Raw genomic sequence first — 23,878 nt, 5'->3', positions numbered from 1 at the left:
AGCCACTAAGATTTCAAAATTACCCTGACTGGAGAGGAAACAGTATGCTGCCTTGAAGTAGCTCATACTTACAGGTTAAAAGATTATCAGATGTCATTGTCATGCCGTCTCATGTTGGAAGTAAAACACTTTCATACCTTTATATGTATTTGAAAACCATGACAGTGATGATGATTATGACTGGCAGACTTGATGGTAATGAATGAAAGTTAAATGATGAAACAACATATATGATGAATGAAAATACAAAAAAGTATATAATTGTAAATATATAGTGGCTTAAAAATGGAACCACACTAATGATTTATTTTAAATAAGTTGTATAAAAAATATATGCATCTACTATACTTCATAGTTGAAGGACCTTTAAAAATAAACCATGAATGAAGTGTAATTTGACCTCTTCAGAAAATCTTCAAAAAATTATGTGTTCAAGACACTAATAATGTCTTTTATAGATCTCCTGTTCAAGTTCAGCAAATATTTACCATATATTATTAGTCCTGTCTATTGCTCACAAGGATTAAAAAGTAGAAATTAATAACATAGCAATAGATAGTGAGAATAAAGTAATGTGATAGAATGGGCTGCTCTCCTCTCCTCAGCTTATGCCAGCAACCACAGCAGTTAGTAGTTCCCTTCTTAAGAACCAAGTGCTCCTTTTATCAGCATTAAGCAGAGCTTCCGCCAACCAACATCCTCCTTTCCCTGCCTTCCCTCCTTGTGTCTGTATTACCAACCAGTCTTGACATTCATTGTTATGAACACATGCCTAATCGCATGTGTTCAATTACCTATTTATATACACACACACATGCACACAAACCCGAAATACTTCCTTCTGTTTTATTCTATTTTCCAACACCAGTTATATAATATGTGAATGTATAAATACAAAGGGACAATAATTAAAAAACATCAAAAAATAATTAAGAAATGCAATACTGTTACAAAACATTATCTTAATCTAAACATCTTGCAATAAGCGCAGGCCTGATTGAGACATTCATAAGAATGATGCTGCATATTCAGGTTCCTCATTTGCTCTGTTTCAGGTAGTGATAATGAGTGACCATCATGACAGACATTTTAAGGAACAACAATGGAAAGGTTATCTCTGAATCCCATTTCTATATCTACATTTGCAGTTGCTCTGAAGAGGAGTGTATGCAATAAAGATCATTTCACAACCTGCTCATTTGAAAAATATGATAAATGTAAAATTGTGAATGTGTATCTTTATTTTGTCCACAATAGGATTAGGTCAGTATGTGAAATTGGATATCAGCCAAGCTGTGCGCCTACATGCTATAGGTGGATCAAATTCACAAACCCTTTCCTGTTAAGTACCAGTCTGCATATCACCACAATGAACAATTGTACATATTACCATTGTTATGTCCCCTTTATTTGCAGTGCTGTGTTATTATTATTATTATTGAAAAATAAGTAACATATCTATCATATTTTACATTTCAGATTACAACTAGTTAGCTGATCAATATCAGAAAAAAAATAATACTCCATCTGCCCTCTCAATTTTTTTTCCTTTCCCAGAAAGTAGCTCCAAAAATATTCCGTTTTTGATACCACAACCCAAGGCACACATTCATTGTTTAGTAGTGAGGTGGTTTTTCCGCTCATGTCTGATATTTCTGGATGTTAAAACAAAACCAAAGATGACACATTCATCCATCTTTAATGAACACATGAAATGCCATGGTAACACCAGGACACATAGAGGAGGTGGGGAACAACAAATGGACAAACATGTTCAACCATTAATTCCACATTAGATTTAACACACCCTAGTATAAAATGCAGTGCTCATTAAGAGAATTTTTGCCTAAGTGAGTCAACTGTGGGCAGTTCCCAGCCAACATGTCAGCTCTATTTTTGATGAAGAGGTGGTCGTAGCACCGAGATGCACAATAAGAAAAGGCTTACAGCCCTGAGAGGTTCAGACAAGCTGGAAAGCAGAGATGTCAAAGACTAATTGAAGCAAACAAACACGAACAGGGATTGTGGGCGTTGACCTGGGAACTGTGTCCAGATTCAAAACCACTGTGGTCGCAGTAATAACAGGGTGCTCTTTGGCATGCTGTGGCAGTGGTTGAGTCAGGGGCTGGGTGCTAGGAACTTGGGTTGGGAAGTCCCTTCTTTGATTCCTGGTAGACATTCACCTTTCTTGACTCTGTCAGCCACCTACTTTTTCCAACAATAACAGAGAAAACATTGAGATTTATTTCTCAGTGGGATGTGATATTGTAATGGGCCAGACAAAACCCTCCATGTTCTCATGAATATACAGTGCCTTACTGAAAGTCTTAACAAGTCTTTTGTTTATTACTTGCCCTAAAATGTGTATTTATTTCACAATAAAAAAGTCAAACTTCAGGTCAATATTCAGAACATATGTTAGTACCCCAAACTTATTTATCCTCACACCCTCTGTATTCTTGGATAATTAAAAATCCAAATGTTTATTTGAATTACTACTGTACGTGTCTAAAAAGACCTTAAAACAATCTTTTTAACGTTAAGTGTAATGCTGCAGCGAAACACATAGATCATAAATTTACTATTAACTACTAAATTTACTATAAAAATATTCAACCCCCCGTTTACATTTTTTTCTGTATTATTGTTTTATAAATTTCATCACCGGAGAAGCCAGTTGCTGTTATAAGAATCAGAATAAGGTGAACAAAGATCACCTTTTAGGTTATTCAACGTATCACATGTGTTAATAGTAAAGAGGTTATAAGTAAGGGATTATTTTGTGTGAATAACTGATTGAAAGTGTGTATGCATATTTTGTGTATATTTGTAGTAAATCTAGAATATTTGTAGCGATTTGAGCGTACTTGTGTGCAGTTTAGCAGTGTTGTTTTGATTCTAATTAATTTTGTTTTCTTTTTAATGGTGTGTTAAAAGTTAACTCACCCACTGCAATTCAGGGAGGAAAGTGATTGACGTCTGTTTTCGGCTTTGCATTTCTGAGAAAAAGAAATTCTATGTAGTTCCATGCTTATTTGAATTCACCGCTGCGGTTTTATGTGCAAATGACGACAGACTCTTTTCTTTTCAGAAAATGGACCGAGGATCCCTCATATGTAAGATAATTCTACGAACACACATTTGCTTATTTTACAAGGACTTTGCTGGGATTATTTTGAATATATACAAGGTCGTAACATATGTTGTAGCCACAGAAGCTGAATTAACAGGCGTATTTCAGTCCATCAAGTGATTTCTGCTATCATCAACAAATACTTTTAAAAAACGAAATCTGTCCACTATCTTGTACACAATGTACACAGTAGGAGGTCTTTTAGAGCGTATGAAGGGTCTTGAATATTTCATGTGATGCAGATTAGTTCCAAAATCATCACTGACACAGTGACAGACTGTTATCTATCGCTGTACATAAGGATAAATATGCATTGCTCTATGGAACAATGGAACAATAAATATGCAACATCTCTACTATCAGTAATTGTGTGAAAGCTGTTGCACAATAGGGCCGTTCTACATAACACAGCCTTTGTGAATTCACTGCTCACAGTGATTCAGATCAGGGCAATGAGGGGATTTTTTTGTGAGGGATTTTAATGGTCACTTGCTATGTAAGACACGCTCCCCTCCATTCTCCCCCTGCTCCTCTCTCTCCCTTGGCGGTTGCTCTGCCAGATAGAGGAACAATGTAGTCTTTCTTACCTGTCGGAGGGTGTGCATTCCATCTCTACTAAACTAAGTTTCAATCCTGCCTCCAACCCACCCCTGCTTGCCTTGAACAGGCGCCCTCACTGCAATGCCGGCTCTTACTCCAGGTGCTCTACATCACACTCCTCATACCTTTCGTTTGGGAGGATTTGAAAGGACACAGTTCTTGTACGGTTTGGCCAGGACAGAGACAACCATCCGGCTAGTTTTCTCTCACTTTTAGTTGTTTAATCTGATCGTTTTATGTTTATTGTCATTACACAGAATCTAAATTGCTTACAGGTTTTTTTTTTCGTTTGTTTGTTTTAAATTTGTAAACATCTACCTACTTCAGCGTGGGCTGACAGAATGATTGTCGTGGTGTATGCCAGACTGTTGGTTTGTGGTTTGTCGTGTGGGCAAAAGGGAAATTTGGAGGTTGGGGTGCAAGTGTGCTATTAAGGATACAAGAGTGCAAAAAAACTGTGGTGTGGGTGCTTTACAGGAAGGTTGCGTTTGTCTGCACAGAGCCATCCCATTTATGCCAGTGGCTGTATGTGTAGCTGAACAGAGAGAGACAGGCAGTTGAATAAGAGATAGGGCAAGAGGCCTTGTGTGTTTTACTTCTTGTGATCTGTTCAAAGTAAGCAACACACAACATATGTGAAAAAGAACAGAATCTCCTTTCACTCATTTTTTTCCTTCTTCTTACCACCGGGATTGTGTTTAACATCTAAAGGTTTTTTTTTACCTGTTGAAGAAGCAGAGAATGTTGCTCAGGTATGTTCATTCACATCTTCCTTCTACGGATTTGTCAGATCTTTCTTTTTTCTATTGCAAAGCTATGCAGAGAGGTTACAACGTTCCCACTTAAATTAAGTCTTTATTGCAGTATATATGACATTAGACATCATGATGTAACAAAGTGAAACTATTGAAGAATGTAATTATATTGTTGCTGAAACTTCCATTCATTTAAATTGTACAGAATACAGTTAATAACAGATTTCCATTAAATGTTTGCAAATTAGAAGTTAGAAGTTTTATCTTGTTGACTTCATTTGATTCACTGTTTTGTCAACTTCTTTATTTTACTGACTGAACCAGTGAATAGAGTTTTGAGTGTTGACAGTGAATTATGATTCTTTACAGTAAAGAGCTTTAAGAAACTTACCACAAACACAACACCAGTTATAGCAGGATACAATAGTTATACCCCATGTTTCAGAACCTTTAAACATTACAAAATTATTCACACATGGCAGATGATAGCAAATCGCTTTGCATATACAGGTCCCACTGAAATACACAATATTATAAATTTAAAGCACACAGTTAATTTTAAGGTCAGTAAGAGGAAATTAGATGCGTAATTAAAATCTTAAAATAAAAAAGGAAACACATTTGGTTTAAGATTATCTTGTTCATGGATTACACTATTGCCGAGTAGAAAAAAAAACATTTAACAAATACATGTCTTATACTGAAATATACCACATGTTGCACATTTATTTATTTATTTTTTCAGATCTGAGACAGTTTAGTTGATGCAGACCATTAAAGTGTCTTCAAAGACTAAACGTATTGAAACAAGACTGTAAACTGTGACACCTCAGTGTGACACAGCCTATAGTTTGATACTCCACTCCAATTAGCCTGACTTTGATAACTTTTTTAAAAATAATTCTAACTTAAAAGGTATCTTCACCCCTCCCAGACAGGCTGTGTCATAACCACAAAGTAGTTTCTGTATTATTGTCAGTGGAGTAGCTTTAGGCTGCCAATTGATGACATCACTTTTTGCATTTATTGATGGGAAGGCTCCTGTTTGTTCAAAAATATTTCTCAAATCAACATGGTATTAGGAATGACATATGCAAATTATTAAAGTGAACTTTCCACTGTAAAGGTCGAGAATAAAATCGTAATTCTAGCATACACAAAAGATGAATTTTAAGTGACCCACAGCAAGGTGTATGAGGAAGACTCTTTTATACTCATTTATTTATTAGTTAGTTTATTTAACAGGGGCAACATGGATAAACATTGTTACATAAGGGGAAGCAATGCAACAGATCCATTGTATATAGGGCAATAAAACAGATTGTGTTTATGTGTACATGCATGCGTATGTATTGTACATAACTATGTATGCACTGATGTCCTGGTGCGAGTGTATGTGTATAAGTATAAATGCACGGTATGTATGTGACAAGCGGATCAGTTCAAAGGTTATTCTGTGTTCACATCTTTGTTGTTTAAGCCACTGTTCCATTTCTGTATTGAAAACTTTAAATTCTGATTGTGTTTTTAATTAAGGTGGTTCCATAGTTGAGAGCCTTTTAATGAAAAATTCTGAAATATAAGTTGGAGACGCTAAAACTTAAAAATAATGCCTACTGTCAGAGCTTAGCCAAAAGAGTTTAAAGATCACTGCCGGGATGTTAGCCATACAACAAATTTTCCAAAGCAGCCATCAGGCCCCAGTCTGTCTTGTAGAGCATGCTGTTTTCCCGCAGATTGTCTTATCAGGGGTTGGCATAGCTGCACCCCGGGACAGCTGATGGGAGGAGTCAGCTCAACTGAACTAACCCTTCATGAGTGCCAAAAGAACCTACACAACACCCATCAACAGTCATCTATTTAGCACCGGCAGGTCTACAGATATGTAATGTGCTGTATGTATTAGAAATGCGTGTTTGAAGGCATGGTGTGACTTAACGGTTCACAGATACTTAGCCTGAGTGAATGTGTTTTTTTTTTACTTCTTCTTTCTGGTGTGTCAAAGTGTAAAGGCGAGGTACGTAATAAGAACTCACTGCTCTGTGTCCCCACCAGGTTGATTTTTTGCAGCAAGAGCCGGTCCTGAATGTGTTCAACTGCCAACTATGGTCTCCCACTGAGGAGAACCTGTGAGGTAGGTCTGTCATGGACACCACACATAATCAAGGATAAAACAGACTTTTATTATGAAAGAGGTTTTTATTTTTACCAGCAATCATTTTCTTTTCTATTGTAAGGTATTAGCCACTCCAGGCAGGCTGTGTGGGGGAGTGTCCATGTCAACTAATTTCCCTGGAGCCAGGTCTCATGGAGCTCCTCAAGATACAGAGATGGATGTGGCTTTTCAGGAGCTGATGGCCATCACAGAGCTGCAGGTAACTCTTTAGCACTGACACACTGAGAGCACTCAAAATCAATTTATTTTTATTGCAAAATGTTACTATATGCTGTGTGTCTTATCCCAGATATGCCAATTACTGTATGTTATCATAATACCTCATGCTGCATTATCATAGCAGTGCACGGTGTATTGCTTTTAACATATGCATATTAGGACACATTTTTTGTGTCCAAACTCACCAAGGCCTATAACAACCTCAGCAGATATATATTTTATCAATACATTTGAGTCACTGACAAAGGTGTGTTATTCTCAGTGTCATGTTGAAAGTATGAAACAAAAACATGTCATTAGTGGGGTTCATAAATGAAAATGTTTGCTTCATTGGAACAGATACATATTTTACAATTTTCATCTGATGCTAACTGTTGAAAAGCTAATACAAACTCAGCTGAGGAAGGCAACAATGGCCCATTTGAGTGATGGCAGGATGAAGAGATTGTGAGAGAGGGCAAGTGCTGTATGTTGCTAGCGGCCCCCTGCACAGCACAATAGCCATCTGTTTCCAGGTGAAACCTGATCACATCTATGAGAGCCCTTCATAGGCTATGGGTGGCATGCTGAAGTGGGGGCAAACTGTGCTCTATGGTGAATCAGATGAATTGTGAAAAAGACACTCTTCCACTAATTAACACGGAGGTCTTGTAAATTTAGTAATTGCCTTCAATAATTTTATTGCTGATAATGTGACATGTATACCGATTATGTATCATGTACATGTATGCCTGTCAATCATAACTGGGTATGCCCCTTTTGTCTTTGTTACCATAGTTTGATGTCCCTGGTGAAGGCTCCTATGAAACAACACAGTACCAAACCATGGAGCCCATGGTCCCTATGGGAGGATATGGGATGGCTCAGTCCCATTCTATGCCTCCTCCTGCTGCTGCTGCTTGTGAGCTTGGCACTGCTGACACTTACGATGGATGTTACTCTGAAGAAGTGCCTGTCTGTCATCAACTAGGCAGCAACGCAGAGGCAGTGTACGGACACTCTGGATCTCAGCTCAATCAAACAATGCTCCCCATCTCTTCTCACACACAGCCCTCACTCATGGCTCCTAGGAAACAGATGAACATGTCAAGTACCAGTCAAGGGCACAGAAGGGCCAACGCTTGTCTCTCTCAGGGACTAAATCAGCACATGCTGTGGACTATACATGGACAAAGTTCGCACGCTCGCTCAGCTGATGATCTGGAGTCGGACTCTGGTCTGTCTCTGGGTTCTAGTCCACCTTTGGCATCCCCAGATAATCCTGCTGGTGGTGCACCAGGTTACCAGAGTGTAGACATGGGCACGACATATGGGGACTGTGAACCAGACAGTATGACTGAGCACACTAGAGGAGCACACATCCATTACTCGATGGACTACCAGAATCAGTCTCACTCATATTTACACTCAGGTACACAGCAGTCCTATTTTTCATCCCAACACTCTTTATCTCATACACAACCAAATGGTCCGACTTCTTGGTCAGTGAAACAGCAGGGTCAGTCCACTGCTCTGAGTGACCAATACATTGACTCTGGAGTGTCCAGCAGAGGGAGCTCTCAGCATAACATGTATATAAAATCACAAGGAAGCATCTCCACTCCTGCTCCACTGAGCAGAGATGAGCGACGAGCCGTGGCTTTGAAGATTCCATTCCCCATGGATAAGATTATCAATCTGCCCGTGGATGATTTCAATGAGCTCCTGACACAGTATACTCTGACAGATACTCAACTGGCACTGGTCAGGGACATTAGACGGAGAGGGAAGAACAAGGTGGCAGCTCAGAACTGCAGGAAAAGGAAGCTTGAGAGCATAATTCACCTTGAAAGAGAACTGACCCAGCTGCAAGCCCAAAGAGAGCACTTAGCACAGGAAAGGCGCGAGTTCCAGCACAGCTTGGGTTTTATTAAGTGTCGCCTTGCAGACCTCTATTCAGAAGTATTTTCTCATTTAAGAGATGAAGATGGACAACCATACTCAATAGATGATTACTCCCTGCAACAAACACCTGATGGTAAAATTTATTTGGTACCTCACACAACTATGCAAAAGAGAGATCAATGCTGAGGAATTAGAGACAGTCTTGCATTATGTAATACCTACAGAATGTATACTGCCTGATTGTGCCAACTGAAGTAAATTAACTTGGAAGTTAATTCAAGACTTAACCCTCATGTTAACTTGCAGTACATGTATTAATAGACATTTTTCATGCTCTTACAATTGACTGAAACCACACCAGTGCTTTATAAAAATAGGCTACTTTATTAAAAAGTAAGATCCACTGCACAGCAGTCTTCAGTTTTAAAAAAATAAAATAAAAAAAGTACAAAAGTCTTCAGCACCAGCATGATTGTTCAGCAAACCTGTGAAAACACAACAAGTTAAATAAAATATAAAACTCTGAAAAATGTGATGTGCAAGGTTTTGATGATTTGTACCATTGTCACTGAAATGAGGTCAGGTTTTGGAGCCCATATCTAGGAGTCCATGTGTCAGTTTCCTAGAAAGCAGAAACACCAAATAAGTCAAATGCAATCTTTCCAAGAAGAACAAAACAAAAAAAAGACAAAAGTCTTATTTCTGTTTACAGCATGCAATATGTTTTAAGACCTCTACGCACATTAGGAGGTCAATTTTACCAGTCAACATTGGTGTAAGTCATAACACTTGTTTGCACAAAAATATTACATCATTACTGAGCTACACAACTCACTACCAGCTACATGACAAAAGCAAAACATACTATCAGTAGTTGAGAAGTCTGGTCTTACCTACAGACAGCATTTAAGCCTTTTGGTAGCTGCTGCCAACTAGCCTCAGGCTTCTGTTCTCACTCTCCCCTGCTTCAATGATCCTGGCGATGGTTTTGCTACTTCTCTCCCTCAGCTGGCTTCCATGGCTAGCCTCAAAGACTTTGCATGTAAGCTAGCATCCTCCAGATGATCTTTGCAGAACTCAGGGTACAGTCTGTACCATGTGATGCACTCTGATGAATGTACTTGTGCACCACTTCTCATTCCTTAACCAGTATTTTATTATTGGTATTGTAAATGCTTTTACTCATGAGTATGTGGTGACTAGTGCAGTGCTTCTCACATCTTCTAGGGAAATGAGCCTTTCCAAACTCTTCACAATGTATTCCTCACCCCCACTTTGTGCAGCATCTCATAGTGAACCCTCCCTTTCCCAAACCACTAAAGAGGCTAACACTTTAAAAAAAAACTGAAAGATGGTTTATTTCAGCTTGATTGGGTGCAGTTACAAATAAAAACCAGACTTAAAGAAAAATCGACATAAAACCTCATTGGAATGCTTGCTTTCCAGAAACACATTTTGATGAAAAAAACACAACGTTAATGAAGACCCTCCATGATTTATCTACTGTACATCTCTTCTTGCAGCAGCTGTAACCTGCCACAACTGTTTGGCTGAGCAGATTTAGGAGGTAAACCTGCAGCTGCCCTGTCACTTCGCTTGCTCTCCTCTCCTTGCTCTCCTCTCCTAAGTACTCAGTCCTGTTGAACAATACGGAACAACATTGTTAACTGTGCACTGACTTTGTATGACCTGAGATCCAGAGTGTTTTTTTGTTAAAATGTTATCTACACTTAACGAGTCCCTGCAACTACAAACTCTGGTTTTATGATACAAAAAAATAGTTCAGGCATGTCAAGTACTTACCACTTCACATTTCAAAATCGTCCAGGACGGCCATATCCACCATTGTTTGAGCCACCTCCATAGCCACCTAGAAGCAAAAACAATGAATACTCCGTTCACAGAAGATATGGGAGAGAGAAAAAAAAAAAAATGAGTGTATGCAGCCTTTTCTCTTACCGAAGTTTCTGCCACCACCAAAGTTGTTCTTCATCGGGCCAAAGTTGGAGGTCTGGGCATCGTAGTGGCCCATGTTACTGTAGGTATTTCCGCCGCCACCACCACCACAGTTACCTAGGATTAGACAATTTGCAAGATTTAGTGAACCGCATCTTGAGCACAGAATTGTTATTGTTAAGGGGAGCCATTAAAACTTACCATAGCCATTGCTGTCATAACCATTTCCTCCATAGCCACCGCCACCACCTCCACCCTGGTTGTAACCTTGGTTATAACCCCGGTTGCCGCCATTATTATATCCACCAGGACCGCCGGGACCACCTCCTCCATAGCCTACAACACAGTCTTTGAGTACATTGCAAGCTGAAACTGCAAACTTACGTCGACTGACAATTGTCTACTTACCGCCATCACCTCCGTTGCAATTGTATGGACCATCTCCATATCTACCCCTGCCACCTAAAGAGAAACAAAACATGCAAAGTCAGGTTTCAAACAATACTAGAACAAATAATTATGCAATCCCCATTATCAAGAAGTATTACCCTGATTGAAGCCTCTGTCGTACTCATAGGGTCTTCCACCGCTGCTGCGACCTAACCCAAAACAACGATTAGCCCTGGAACAGCGCACATTGTGCCAGTATGAATTGTATCCTGTAGTTTTACTGTAACCTACCTCTCATTCCCATTCCTGCAGACTGCATTTCCTGCTTTGTGAGGGCCTTCCTCACTTCACAGTTGTGAGAGTTGATTGTGTGGTATTTTTGGACTGCGGGATGGAAAAGGTATTAAATAGCTGTTGAAGACAATTTATTAAGTCTGACAATCTGCAACAGAGACTATTACTTACTGACAATCCTGTCGACTGAATCGTGGTCATCAAAGGTCACAAAGGCAAAGCCCCTCTTCTTCCCAGTATTACGATCTGTCATGATATCAATGACCTCAATTTTGCCAAACTGTTCAAAGTAATCTCGCAGGTGTGCCTCCTCTGTATCTTCCTTGATGCCTCCAACAAAAATCTTTTTCACTGTTACGTGGGCACCTGGACGGTTCGAGTCCTGTGATTAAGACATTGATTGTTTTAACTATGCTTGCATATAAAAAGGGCATGTAATTTACTGAAACGCTTTGTAAAAATTCAATTTTACACACCTCCCTGGAAACTGCTCGTTTAGGCTCAACAACTCTTCCATCAACCTTATGGGGGCGGGCAGACATGGCAGCATCAACTTCATCTACTGAAGAGTATGTAACAAAGCCGAAGCCCCTGGATCGCTTGCTGTTGGGATCCCTCATGACCTTAAGGAAGAGGCTTCAATTATTCCTAGTGTTACCCGCGAATTGCACATTATGTGCTGTCAATGCATACAATATTTTAATAAAATCTGCAAAAAGCAGGAACGTTTTTCAAGTTTCTCTGAGAAACCCACTTACCACACAATCTGTAAGGCCGCCCCATTGCTCAAAATGAGCCCGAAGGCTTTCATCTGTGGTCTCGAAGCTCAAGCCTCCAATAAACAGCTTGCGAAGCTGCTCCGGCTCACGTGGGACCTACACAATAGACAAAGCAATACAGTAGTGTCATGGTACATCCACTAGCATTCAAAGAAGCACTAGGTGCCATTTCGGAAATAAACATGTACAAAATAAACCGCTCCAGCAGTAACAATGCTGTTACCATTTATTATTCTAATCATGCGTCACATATCAAAAATTGGGACAGGGTGGAGGAGGGAGACAACGCCGCCATTAACGCTAGCGGACAGATCGGATGATATTGGAGTACTTTTAGCAGCAATTAAGTGCAAACGCTAAACGCATCTGTCTGTTAATGTGGCGTTGTTTGCCTTATGTATACAGTTAGCGACAAGATTAGTCAGCCTCCTGAATGTCGTACATCGTTGGCCACATGAACAAAGCGCCACGAGGCCCAGCTGCCATAAAATGGCGGCTTTGCAACGCTTGATAGCTGCGGCAGCTGTGATGAAAACGCAGTCTGTGTTGAGCATCGAGTATTAGCAATGGCTTCAAATAACTAATGTTTCTCAACACGCAATATGCAGGAGAATGACATAAAATGCGTCCCGAATGCAATACTCACATCTTTCGACATATTGAAGCTAAATCCGTGACGACTCCTTGTAAACTGCCCGGAGAGAGGTGATCTGCGTCAGACAAGCCTACCCCGATACTTAACAGTAGAATAAATAGTAAAGGATACACCTCTTTCACACAGCAATTGGTCAGTAGTTCCCGCTGCAGTCTGTCGTCAGCATTGAGTAATCCTGATTGGGCCACATTCTATCAATCACTACTAACAGCCAATAAGCTGACGGTAGCCGTGCACTTCACAATCACGACGATCAAAAAAAGGTTATGGATGTTATATGTGAAGGGTTATCTTTAAGATAGTGCGTTTTGTGTGTGATGCTGTCAGGTCAGTAAACACAGAATGGACACAACAGGATTAACACCGTGGATGCACTGAGGGAAGGCACAGAAAAATTGCACATTAAAACGATAGATCACCATTCATAAAGGATTCTGATGTTTGACTTGCAGTTGGAGGATGAGCTGTGTCTTTCTCAGTGCAGTAACGCCAATATACCATTTACTGGCAGATAATACTTAACATACATGTTTATAAATATCCAGTGTTGCACACAAACATGTTCTGAACTCTTGAATAATTAAGTTATGGTCATGGTACGAACCACATTCGCTGGCCAAATATGTAGGTCATCAGCTGACCGAGGGGCGGGTACATTCATTGTGCGCCTTTAACGCGCGCTTTTTACGCACAGATAAGCGCACAGCACCTTTATGTGATCTAGGCTAAAGGCAAAAGTAGCACTAGCGCTGCCCTGACTTACCACAGGTCTACACGCTTTATCGCTGCGGTTAACTGGTTAAAACCGACGGTCTACACATCCAAAGGGTAAGAAATAGTACTGTACACATAAAAGTGGTTCGTGCTGCTGCAAGTATTGTTCTACATTTGTGTTTTGGTGTCCAAGATAGCTAGTGTTAGCTTGTTGAAGCGTTAGCTTGCATGCTACTTGCTTTAGCAAGTTTGTCTTCCATGCCCATTGGTTAGCTAGTAACGTTAGCTTAGCAAACACAACATCGTGTCTTCATTGATTTGTTCACGTAAGAACTTTTCTGGTAACGTTATCTAACCTTTTTGTTGTACCTTTTAAGTATTTTAGCTAGAGGACAATTACCGAGAGGTCTGTAGCCAGCCGATTAAGTTAGCTATATTCTGCATTTAGCCGTGTCTGTTGCAGATCGGTTAAACGGCAATGAAATTATGCCTTTCGTTGATATACGATAGTGTCTAGCTAACATTGGCTTATGTTAAAGTATAGCGACCAGTAACTACAAGTGCCTGAGTCGTGCTTAACGTTATTATATAACTGTTACAGCCGAATATATTGGCTAGAACTTTGGAAAGGTCAATATACTCTTTAACGTTAGCTTCTCTATCGTTTTCCTGTACAGGGAAGTGCCATTGGCCTGCGACAGCGTAGTGTTCAGCAACAAACTTTGCTATGGGCAAAAAGTCTCGCGAAGAAGACTCTTCATCCTCTGATGAGGAAGAATATGTTGTGGAGAAAGTGCTGGACAGGAGGGTGGTGAAAGGCAGGGTTGAGTTCTTCCTGAAGTGGAAAGGATACTCAGAGTAAGTTGTACTCCTGCCAGTGTGCTAACCAGTAACGTTACTTGCACTTACACCGCTGCATCATCAACACTGTGCCGGGCTATAGTTCAAATATCACAAGCATTTGATAATATTTTGGAGTGTATTGTTTGAGGGTTCCACTTAGAAACAAAATGAGAAAACGGTGATTAACAGTCAGTTATGTGGATATCGTTAGCCAAGCAGTCCGTGGCATTCACTGCCTTTTTGAGTCAGATACAACATTCACATAATAAATTGCATCTGTTTACTGTAATGTACTGTGATGCTGCCAGGAAGTATTAGATAAGAAGAATACATTACAATGTTATGATCATCACATATCAAGTTTTATATCATAATGTTCATTTGAATAGATCATTTATTAAGAGTTATGGCTATAGTGGCACTGACTTCCTGCACTGTGATCTTCCTCAGAAAGCACAATACGTGGGAGCCAGAGAAGAATCTGGACTGTCCTGAGCTTATTTCAGAATTCATGAAGACCTACAAGAAAAGCAGTGGTGGAAGCTCCACACCCAGCAGCGGGGGCAGCAAATCAAACACAGGCTCCTTGGGACGCTCCAAAGACTCCAGCAGCTCAAAGAAGAGAAGCTCAGATGATGATGAGGAGGGTGGAAGTAAGCCCAAAAAGAAGAAGGAGGTATGTAGTATGTTGGAGCAGTTGTTTTATTATGTGAATATTATGGAAAAATGATTAATCTAAAATACAAAATAATAACATTGAAAGTGCAGTGTATAGGGTATAATTCAGTCAATACGGGTCATTTGCATAGATAATTTGCATGTGTGAGGTTTAACACTTTTGCATGCTTTGTATGCTGCACAGTGGGGACTCAAAAGTAGCTTTCCACTCTTGGATGAATCAATAGTTTGGCTCATTATTTGTATGTTAATTAACAGTTGATGGGTGTCTCATTTTAGAAGAGAGAGAAACTGTTGCCCTTTTTTTATATATATTTCCAGGGATACACTTCAGCAGCTTTTCATTGATTTGCTTAAACCTTTGCCATTTATTTGGCTATTGGAAAGTAATTAATTATTAAAAGTTCATTTGCTGTGTGTGTGTGGGGTGGGGGTAAAACATACCTGTAAAATGTATTTTTATGCTAGGTAGATTTTTGTGAGGCAAGTAAGTGCATTGTGTAAATCTATTTATTTGTCAGTATCTCTCGGGACAGTTAGTCTACAATCTTACAGTTGGGTGTACCAAAATGTATTCTTTTTTGTTATCTTTCAGGATGATGTTCTTGTTGCACGGGGCTTTGAGAGAGGACTTGAGCCAGAGAAGATCATTGGAGCAACTGATTCATGTGGAGATCTAATGTTTCTTATGAAGTGGTAGGTTTTGTTATGTTCATCTCAAAATTGTTGCTATGTGAAATTTAATCACTATTTAAAAAGACAAATAGTGTCATTAGAAATTGTCTTCTTTCATGCTGAGGTCTTAAGATGACAATTGACTTTACTATTAAGGCGAGATCGGCACTTTAAATTGATGCATCGACTTGGCTGACTTGCCCTGCCTCGCACTGTCGGCGGTGCGCAGCCCTCCGTTTCCATAACCAAACGCTCTGTGTTTTCATCACAGTTAGTTTTGTGGTGAAGTCATTTTGAGGCAAGACTTTAAGTTTACACTCTGCCATGCTGTTCCTCCGGCGTTGTTGTATGTACAGTGACCCACAAAAAAGAAATGCAGTGATGTGACTGACAAAATGTGAGTTGACTAAGGGTCTTTACAGATGACTTGGCTCATTGCATTTTAGGGGGAAGCCATAATTAAATCAGAATGTACACAGCTTCAATTCCCTGGACTGAATGGGAGTGGTGGGCATCATAATAATAACATCTTGATTATGGAAGGAGGATTAAGGAGGCCGAAACACAAAGGATGCCAAGACCAGTTACAGGAGAGAAATCCACAAGCTTTCTTATGTTTTTAAAGAAAAATAACCATACTCAAAATTCAATAGAAGACAAACAAAGGGTTGGAGATCCCAGCCAGAAAGAGCCAGCCATGCAGTGGGCCGTCATACCCAGCTGGTCTCCCCCTAACCTACCAAGAGAAACACATCTAAACCGAATCAAATCAAACCTGATAACTGGATTACCGGTGATCTCCGGCCCAAACTAAAATAACAAAACCCATCACTCTAAACCATGCTGGGAAAAATAATTGGGAAAATCCCAGAAAGACTGTCCTCTGTGTGGTGCAGCGTGAGTGAGAGTCCACACACTGCTCCTCCCCCTCCTTTTCACTTCTCCCTGATCATTGACTCCTCTCAGGTGCTCCACTCTTACAAAAGAAGGCAGGTAGAGGGGATCGAGAGACAGAGAAAACAAAACAAACTATGCACATGCAGGCCCCCACGTAATACAGACACACCGCTTTCTTTCTGGGTGTTTAGGACTTCTCTGGTAGATGTCTACTGATTTTTATCTGCAGAATTGGAATCAATGCAGTTTCTTAATACTCTGCATCTGCAAATAAACGTTTCAGATACCACAAGGGATGCATGACATGTAGTTAGGGGTTATGAACATCTTCCACATTTTTCTTTATAAACATCTAAGATGATAAATTTGAAGGATGTAGCGTGTTATGGTCAGGCGTTAATGCACTGTATGGCTATGATAATCACACGGTTTCACTTAAGTCACTTAAAAATTGGATGGCGGTGTTGTGAAATTTTTATAAAGAAATTCACAAGGACAGCTATATTATATAATCCCTGTTTGTTTTTAAAACACTTTTCTTTTTTTGAAGTTAAGTTGGCACAGAATTTGACATCCATAGAAATGATTAAAACATGCAGTGTGTTTTACAATGATGTACAGGCAATTCTGTGGTATATTTTAACAAGTTACAGAAGACCATTAATGTACACTTCTAACATATATGCAGTATATTATTAGTTGCCATCTTTGAAATCTCAAAGACAAACACCACATGAATGGAAAAATTGAGTGTAATATCCAACTTGCGCAGAGATGCAGTTCTGAACTCACAAACTTTGGTTTTCATCTCTTGCAGGAAAGACTCTGATGAGGCTGATCTCGTGCTTGCCAAGGAGGCCAATCATAAGTGCCCACAGATTGTCATAGCCTTCTATGAGGAACGTCTCACCTGGCATGAAGACAGTGACAAGAAGGAGAAGGACGCTGTCAGTGCGTGAGTGCATCACCTCAGGAGGAAACAGGACCTCCTCCACTGCAGGGACAACCTTAAGTCAGACATTTTTCACACCCAAACCTCCCATCCTTCCTCTTCACTGTGTCCAACAAAGACAGCAGGCACAGTCGTGTTCTCTCCACCCATGTCCCATTGGAGCACAAGGGCCCAGACTGCTGAGAAGGATCCATCAGACAGGAGGGGAAGCTGTAGCGGACATGGGTGATATGCTGCTGTGGAGGGTTTCTGCTGTTCTGTCTTTATATTCTTTACCTTATTTTTAATGTCTTAACCCACCATGTTTTAGTGCTTACAGGACACGATTGTGTCCAGTAAGATATTTTGCATCCGTGAGCAGAGGTGGCCATCTGTCATAACTCAGAACATAGTCTTGAGAGCCAGAGTTGGTACAAGCTGTTAACCATGAGCTTGTCCCACGGCAAGTGCACAACACCCATCCTAAAGTCTTTTATAGGCAATGCACCTCTTTGCTTTAAGAACCCACCAACACCACTGAGGATAAAACCGTAGACTCAATATTCAGGAAGCAACCACCGCAGCACTTTCCTGACTACATAATCACTTCCTTTTTTTAAAACTTTTTATCTCTTTGTAGATTTTTCAGTTTGTCCTGTCTACCAGGATATCATTTTGCATATTTGCAGATGACACCGGCCAATTATGTCTTTATAATGAAGTGATGATGTCCATGTTGTGTTTTTATTTGTTTTTGGTTTTTTTTTGTTTTGTTTTGTCATTTTTATCTCTTATTTCCAACTTTTAACATATGAACTTTGTGGTGTTTTTATTTCTTTTTTATTTCTTTAAGCTATCACCATTTCAAGAAAAGGACAACAAAATGAATTGTGTTCAGTTTTGTTCTTTTTCTCTGCAGTGTTCTCTTTGGACCACTCTCCTTAACAGGTTAGACAATCTTAACTGTAGCCACATGAAATGAAACCAGCGTTCATTAAGAGTCATTGGGGTCTGCCACCTTGTGGCTGAAAGATGTAAATCTTTTGACCAACCTCTATGATGACAACCCTGCAGTTTTAATGGTGTTATTGATCTCGTTAGTTAGTGATACTTTGATAGATTTTTTTTTTTCTCAGTGTAAAGTGGTAAAATCCACTCAGCAATTATAGTATTTGTTGTTGATACCATTTGTAATGTTAAATTGAAACATTAAAACCAGTTTTTAATCAATTATGCATATCATGGGTTTTATTGTGATGAGTAATTTGTTTGTTCTCGGATAAAAGTATTAAAGGTTTTGGGATGATGTTACTTCCTGGCAAGAGGAGGTCAATTATTTTACACAAGATGGATGCTGGTTTTGTACTTTGATCTGCTGTGCTCCAACATGGACTCTTAGGACCAAATATTTACTGTCTACAGAGGAAATCTGCTGGGTTTTTTTTGTTTTCTTTATTTTACTTTTTGGCTTTAATTGGCATTGTGAGTGAAGGCTGACTTTCTCCCCTTTCATACATACAGTGCATTAATCATGTCCCTTGATATCACTTAGATTATGGTTTTGGTGTAATATTCATTAAAAATATTTTGTCCTTTCAGACCCTTGAGTTTTGTCCTCAGTTTTTGCCGGTGCAGAATTTTTAAAAAGTAGACTTTCTTGTGTCAACTAAATGTTACAAATGTGTACAGTAGCACCCTTTAATAAACATTTTCAATGTTAAAGTTGGTGTCAGTGGGCTTTTGTTTTAGGATGTGAATGGTATTTCTGCAGAGAGAATAAGTTACTTTAATTTGAACCTACACCCCCAGGATTAAAGAATTTACTGGGAGCTGGAAAGTTTAAAAACATGTCAAAATGACTCATTCGATGGGAATTGTTCTGGATGAAACGAGTAATAAATATACTACACTAAACCTTAACATCAGGACATTTCCTAATATCAGGGGGGGAAAATAACTATCTGTCCTGGGGGAATAATAAAAACCTGTAAGTCCCAAGTATCATGAGACCGAAACTGTTTAATGTGGCCTCTGTCGGAATGAGACCCTTTTTTAATATCCATTCTTTGTTGAAGAAAATGTTTCAAACGCATCAGCTGCTCTCGCCCAGCAGATGGCGCTGTTAAACAACGCCAAAAGTCATAACTCTATTTTTATGCAAGTCATTCACAGTTCAAACTCTTAAAGTTGCTCACTGCAACAACTCAAACATTAATCTTTTCTGAACAGCCTTTATGGATTATTATGCATCTTTTAGAGGGGCATGGATTCATGTCGTATTTACTGACTCAACATCACATCTTTCTCTAGGACGTCACTTGGCTTCTGAGTCACTTTGGCTCTTCTCATCATCTGCTGAACCCACCTGTAGGTCCACAAGCTCATGTTGTGCAGTGAAGAATGCAGTGTTCAGACTTGTACAAATTTATTTTAAAGAGAAAGAAATGGGGAATGACATGCAACAAAGGTCCATGGCCAGATGCGAACCAAGGACATGATGTTAATGCATGATTGGCGCCTTAAAGCCCTATGGGCCACCGAAGCACCCCACTTCCATTTGATGTGATGATGCAGTCATAAAAAAAAATCAGTCAGAGTAAGCGCCACATAGCTTGGATGACAAACCGGATACACAGAATGAGTAATACTGTAATATGTGAGTGAAAGTTTTTTTTCTCAATTTGAAAGTGGCTCAAGGAATATGAAAAGGAGGGAGCAAGTACACCAGCCAATTTCCACGAAAGCTAGACTTCAAAATGTAAGGACGAGCTCCTATTTTGTCACAATCTGGCCACCATGACAAAAACGGGAAATTTGTTGTTTATTGTAATAAATAGATGTCAATTAAGAATAGTGTCTCTGCTACAGCAACATCAGTAATAAATTGCATTGAAGGTTAAGTCTAATCCTTGTTCTTCTCTCACCACCCCCTTTTTCTTTGTTGCTGCCTTTTATAGTGACTCTCTCTCTCTGACATGCACACATACACACACATACAAGTGCTGCTCAGCTACCTCTAAAGTGATGGAATTTTCCTAGCAAAAAGGCTTTTACACTCCAAATGGAATGCAAAGGTCACTAGTAAATTTCCAGCCCCTGGGACCATTAAGCTGGGTAAAGGGAGCGAGCAGCAGACTGTTTTATGGAGCCTGGAGCTGTCTGCTGACAAACCCAGGCCAGTAGGTTTGGTTGGGAAAGCCACAGTGACACTCATGGGAGCTCTGCCTGTGATGTGTGTGGCAAATACAGATGTAGATGCAGTTCTGGTACGTGGTCAACTGGTATGCAGACTGAAGCTTCATCGAAGCTAAAAATCAAAATGAGGAAAATCTCATTTGAGCCTTGTGTTCGAAATGAGTGTGTACTGTATGTGTGGCAGAGTCAATAAGTAGCTGTCTATGCTTTATTTAGCTAAGAAGTGTCAGCTTTTCAGGACACATTCATAGATTTGCGACATTGCACTGAAGAATTATTTGATATTTTGAATATATACCTATAAATTTAACACATTTCTATGTAACTTGCTGTATTTTTAATTGCAAACAATAATAGTGCTTTTTTTAACCAGGTGTGTCTTGAAAGAAGTCTATGTTCTTTGTCTCAATGGGGATCATGTGTTAAAATATGGTTACAGTTTTGGTGTAAATTTATTTATTTATTCGCAGCAGCCTCCCTGCACTTCAAACATAGTCCTTCTTGTATCAGTAACATCTAGTGCAAATGACTTCCACAGGGTACTGCCCACGGCAGAGGTGGGTCATCTTGCAGCACATTACACCAAATGAGTGTCGGGGGAGCTGTGGCGAGGGAAGGGACTGCTGCAGTGGGCCTAATCAGTGTTACACAGCTTGTTCAAGGATACCACTAAACAGCAAACAAATAAATGTGCACACATACAGATAACACAAACACGGGACACAGTGCACTGTTACCTTGTTTCTGAAAGAAAACATTCTTAGTCTTCAGTTAGTGTCTCAGAGAAACTGAAACATTTCAAAGTGTTGTAAGTCATGAGTATCACAGAGGCTGATGTAATTCGATGTGGCCTTTCTCGTGCTGTGATCATGTAGGCACAGCTGCCCAACAGCTGTGTCTCCATTTCCTTGTTGCAACCAGATAAAAAGGTCTGCAGTGATGACTGGCGCATCATCCCTCCGCACAGTGCACTGATCTGTGTGAAGGTGATTGCGATGTGATGCTCTAATTTGGGTGGCTATCACACTTAATGTGCAGTAAAGCACCATAGACAAAGCTTCTTCGTTCTAAATGCCCCCTCTACTACACCACGGCTCTTGTCGCCAACCCTCTGCTGGCTGTGCCCCCCCCTCTGCTCCTCCCTTCATCTCCTCTCCCCACCAGGGGAAAGAGTTATAGCTGCCATAAAAGGCAGGTAATGCATTGTTAACTAATTCTGTCTGCTCAGAGCTGATATATCCTCTGCGCTAAATCTCTGTGCTTCCAATAAAATGCAAATGCTAATGCTTGCCCTCCATGAGCTGATATCATTTTTAACAGGCCAGAGGTAAATGCTAGAGAAGGGCGGGGTGGGCCAGATGTAGTCTGTGACATGGTGGGGCTCTGAGCCTTCATGGTACATTCTGTCGGAAAGGAGACCTCCAGACCTGATCTACACACCACTGGCCAACAGTATGCATGCGTGTTAGTGTGCACATATGGCTGTAGGTATGCACATTAGACGGCAACAGCACATTTCTGATACTCTAGGAGTGTATGGGAGTAGATGACTTGTGACAGTTTAAAGCTAGTATGGCATCTTTGTTATCGAGAAGCCAGCAATAGAAGCATTTCCGTCAGTACTCATTCACCATCAAATAACAGAAGTCAATTTGCCTTTGGATGTAATGCATCATATTTTCATGTTAATAGTATTGTCATACTTCGTGTAACCTTGGGCTTCTAAATATTGATCCACTTCTAGATTTTCAATTATCCTGTGCCGTTTTTCTGCCATCTGGTAAGGACCAATGATTTGTGTTCCTTCATATCTGGAGGCTTGTCCTGTAATTAGACTATAAATTAATTTGCAGAGAGGAGAGAGAGTAGGAAAGATTGAAGGCATTAAGTAAGTCCTCGGTGGTTGGAGACAGAAAATCATAGAAAACCACAGCACAGTGTTTTATTCACTAGAACAATATAACTGGATTACAAATTCCAATGCCATAACTTTTCTGTTCCTCCACGTGTCATGTGTTTTTCTTTCAAGTATTTGAAACCACGCTGCTGCTAATGATTGCTTGTAAGTCAGTTCTTCAATAAATGGCTAGAAATCATCCACTGACATAATTATACCTAATTACTTGCAGTGCAGCAGCAAAATTATTAGGAAAAATGGGGTATATTAGTGTCAAAATGTGTGTGAAACTTTGCAGTGAAATGTGCTGTGAATCCATCAGTGGATTTAAAATCACCCCCCACGCAGGCAGACAACAATTGTGCGCTTCGAACCTAGCTTTTATTTACAGCACAGCTCAAGTGGAGGTCCTAAAAACCAAATGCATCTTGATTGATATTAAATTGGGAGTATCCTGCAAGATTAGCTCATTGTCCCCTGCTGCTAAATTACACATAGTGATTGGGGCTGTCGCTGCACTGTGTCTGAGCACTACAACTGCGGCTCTCTTTGCCATGTGGAAATTCACATTAGACAAGCCTAAGTTACTCTCTTAAAGCAATTAAGAGAAAAAGTATGTAACAGAATGGGCTTCCCTTGTGGTGGAAAATGCAAAATCAGCAGGGTCTGAGTTTAAAACACTGTATACAGACTACAAGATGTTCTAAAGTGAGTGAGGGTGAAGTGCCAGTAAGATTAGCACAGCAATGTGTAGGTGGAAAACTGTGTTGGTGTACCTACTCTACATGATACCTTGGGTGTTATTTAGGCAAGGCCACAGCTGCCAGCATACTCTGATCATATCTTGTGGGGCCTGAGAGGCAAGGTCAGCCAACGCAGAGCCCACCTGCTCCCCCATTCTCCATCACACAGTCCCTCAGCCCTGGCCTCCCGGAGGAAACACGCCTGACTGCTGCGCTGCTACAGACAGCATGTGTCCCTGAATTTATGATGGCGACTTATTGGCGGCCTTTCACGTTAAAAGTCATCTTGAGTTTCCCAGTCTAGCTGTATGTGTGGCGAGCGTTAATCCATTAACATTCAGGGCAGACACGTACAGAGGCTGGCTTTCTGCCAGCCCGGAGCTCTGACAGTCTTTGACCCACCGCTGACCACAACATTCTCCCGCCTCTGCTCCCAGCCATAGCCAGCCTCGACATAATACAGC

The 23,878-nt window shown here is 40.2% G+C and overlaps 3 protein-coding genes across 5 annotated transcripts; 2 read left to right on the top strand and 1 right to left on the bottom strand.

Annotated features, from left to right (window-relative positions):
* Positions 1–4,248: 4,248 nt before the first annotated feature.
* nfe2 (nuclear factor, erythroid 2) lies at positions 4,249–9,297 on the top strand. Of its 2 annotated transcripts, none has more exons than XM_044211569.1 (4): positions 4,249–4,485; positions 6,544–6,622; positions 6,726–6,863; positions 7,661–9,297. In XM_044211569.1, the coding sequence occupies exons 2-4, from the start codon at positions 6,575–6,577 to the stop codon at positions 8,951–8,953; spliced, it is 1,479 nt and encodes a 492-aa protein (XP_044067504.1). In that variant the 5' UTR covers positions 4,249–4,485; positions 6,544–6,574; the 3' UTR covers positions 8,954–9,297. The 2 variants fall into 2 exon arrangements, with proteins under 2 accessions (XP_044067504.1, XP_044067505.1); XM_044211570.1 differs by lacking the exon at positions 4,249–4,485 and adding an exon at positions 5,479–6,383.
* Positions 9,132–12,988, bottom strand: hnrnpa1b (heterogeneous nuclear ribonucleoprotein A1b). Of its 2 annotated transcripts, XR_006379580.1 has the most exons (12): positions 12,833–12,988; positions 12,166–12,282; positions 11,884–12,030; positions 11,579–11,789; positions 11,405–11,497; positions 11,272–11,322; positions 11,132–11,185; positions 10,925–11,059; positions 10,727–10,840; positions 10,571–10,637; positions 9,328–9,389; positions 9,132–9,252 (listed from the first exon to the last, which is right to left on the bottom strand). XR_006379580.1 is itself a non-coding variant. In XM_044211571.1 (11 exons), the coding sequence occupies exons 1-10, from the start codon at positions 12,842–12,844 to the stop codon at positions 10,582–10,584; spliced, it is 990 nt and encodes a 329-aa protein (XP_044067506.1). In that variant the 5' UTR covers positions 12,845–12,987; the 3' UTR covers positions 10,100–10,404; positions 10,571–10,581. The 2 variants fall into 2 exon arrangements, 1 of the variants encoding a protein (XP_044067506.1); XM_044211571.1 differs by lacking the exons at positions 9,132–9,252; positions 9,328–9,389 and adding an exon at positions 10,100–10,404 and having other exon boundaries at positions 12,833–12,987.
* A 525-nt stretch (positions 12,989–13,513) lies between these two features.
* On the top strand, positions 13,514–19,179 carry cbx5 (chromobox homolog 5 (HP1 alpha homolog, Drosophila)). Its single transcript, XM_044211572.1, has 5 exons — positions 13,514–13,669; positions 14,233–14,413; positions 14,849–15,074; positions 15,672–15,772; positions 17,466–19,179. Exons 2-5 carry the CDS (start codon positions 14,283–14,285, stop codon positions 17,605–17,607), a joined length of 600 nt encoding a protein of 199 aa, XP_044067507.1. The 5' UTR covers positions 13,514–13,669; positions 14,233–14,282; the 3' UTR covers positions 17,608–19,179.
* Positions 19,180–23,878: the final 4,699 nt, after the last annotated feature.

This window comes from Siniperca chuatsi, linkage group LG10 (assembly GCF_020085105.1).
Source record: "Siniperca chuatsi isolate FFG_IHB_CAS linkage group LG10, ASM2008510v1, whole genome shotgun sequence".
NCBI lineage: Eukaryota > Metazoa > Chordata > Actinopteri > Centrarchiformes > Sinipercidae > Siniperca > Siniperca chuatsi.
Note: the sequence above shows the minus strand (reverse complement) of the source record. Positions and strands in the feature narration are given on the sequence as shown.

Excerpts from the sequence above, each read along its gene's own strand:
- hnrnpa1b (XM_044211571.1), bottom strand. Across the intron at positions 11,323-11,404 it reads TGCAGGAATGGGAATGAGAG|GTCGCAGCAGCGGTGGAAGA; the intron begins GTAGGTTACAGT and ends GTTTTGGGTTAG. Across the intron at positions 10,841-10,924 it reads TTATGACAGCAATGGCTATG|GTAACTGTGGTGGTGGTGGC; the intron begins GTAAGTTTTAAT and ends GTCTAATCCTAG.
- cbx5 (XM_044211572.1), top strand. The coding sequence starts at position 14,283 with ATGGGCAAAAAGTCTCGCGAAGAAGACTCTTCATCCTCTGATGAGGAA. Across the intron at positions 14,414-14,848 it reads AAGTGGAAAGGATACTCAGA|AAAGCACAATACGTGGGAGC; the intron begins GTAAGTTGTACT and ends GATCTTCCTCAG. Across the intron at positions 15,075-15,671 it reads AGCCCAAAAAGAAGAAGGAG|GATGATGTTCTTGTTGCACG; the intron begins GTATGTAGTATG and ends GTTATCTTTCAG.
- nfe2 (XM_044211569.1), top strand. The coding sequence starts at position 6,575 with ATGTGTTCAACTGCCAACTATGGTCTCCCACTGAGGAGAACCTGTGAG. Across the intron at positions 6,623-6,725 it reads CACTGAGGAGAACCTGTGAG|GTATTAGCCACTCCAGGCAG; the intron begins GTAGGTCTGTCA and ends TTCTATTGTAAG. Across the intron at positions 6,864-7,660 it reads TGGCCATCACAGAGCTGCAG|TTTGATGTCCCTGGTGAAGG; the intron begins GTAACTCTTTAG and ends TTGTTACCATAG.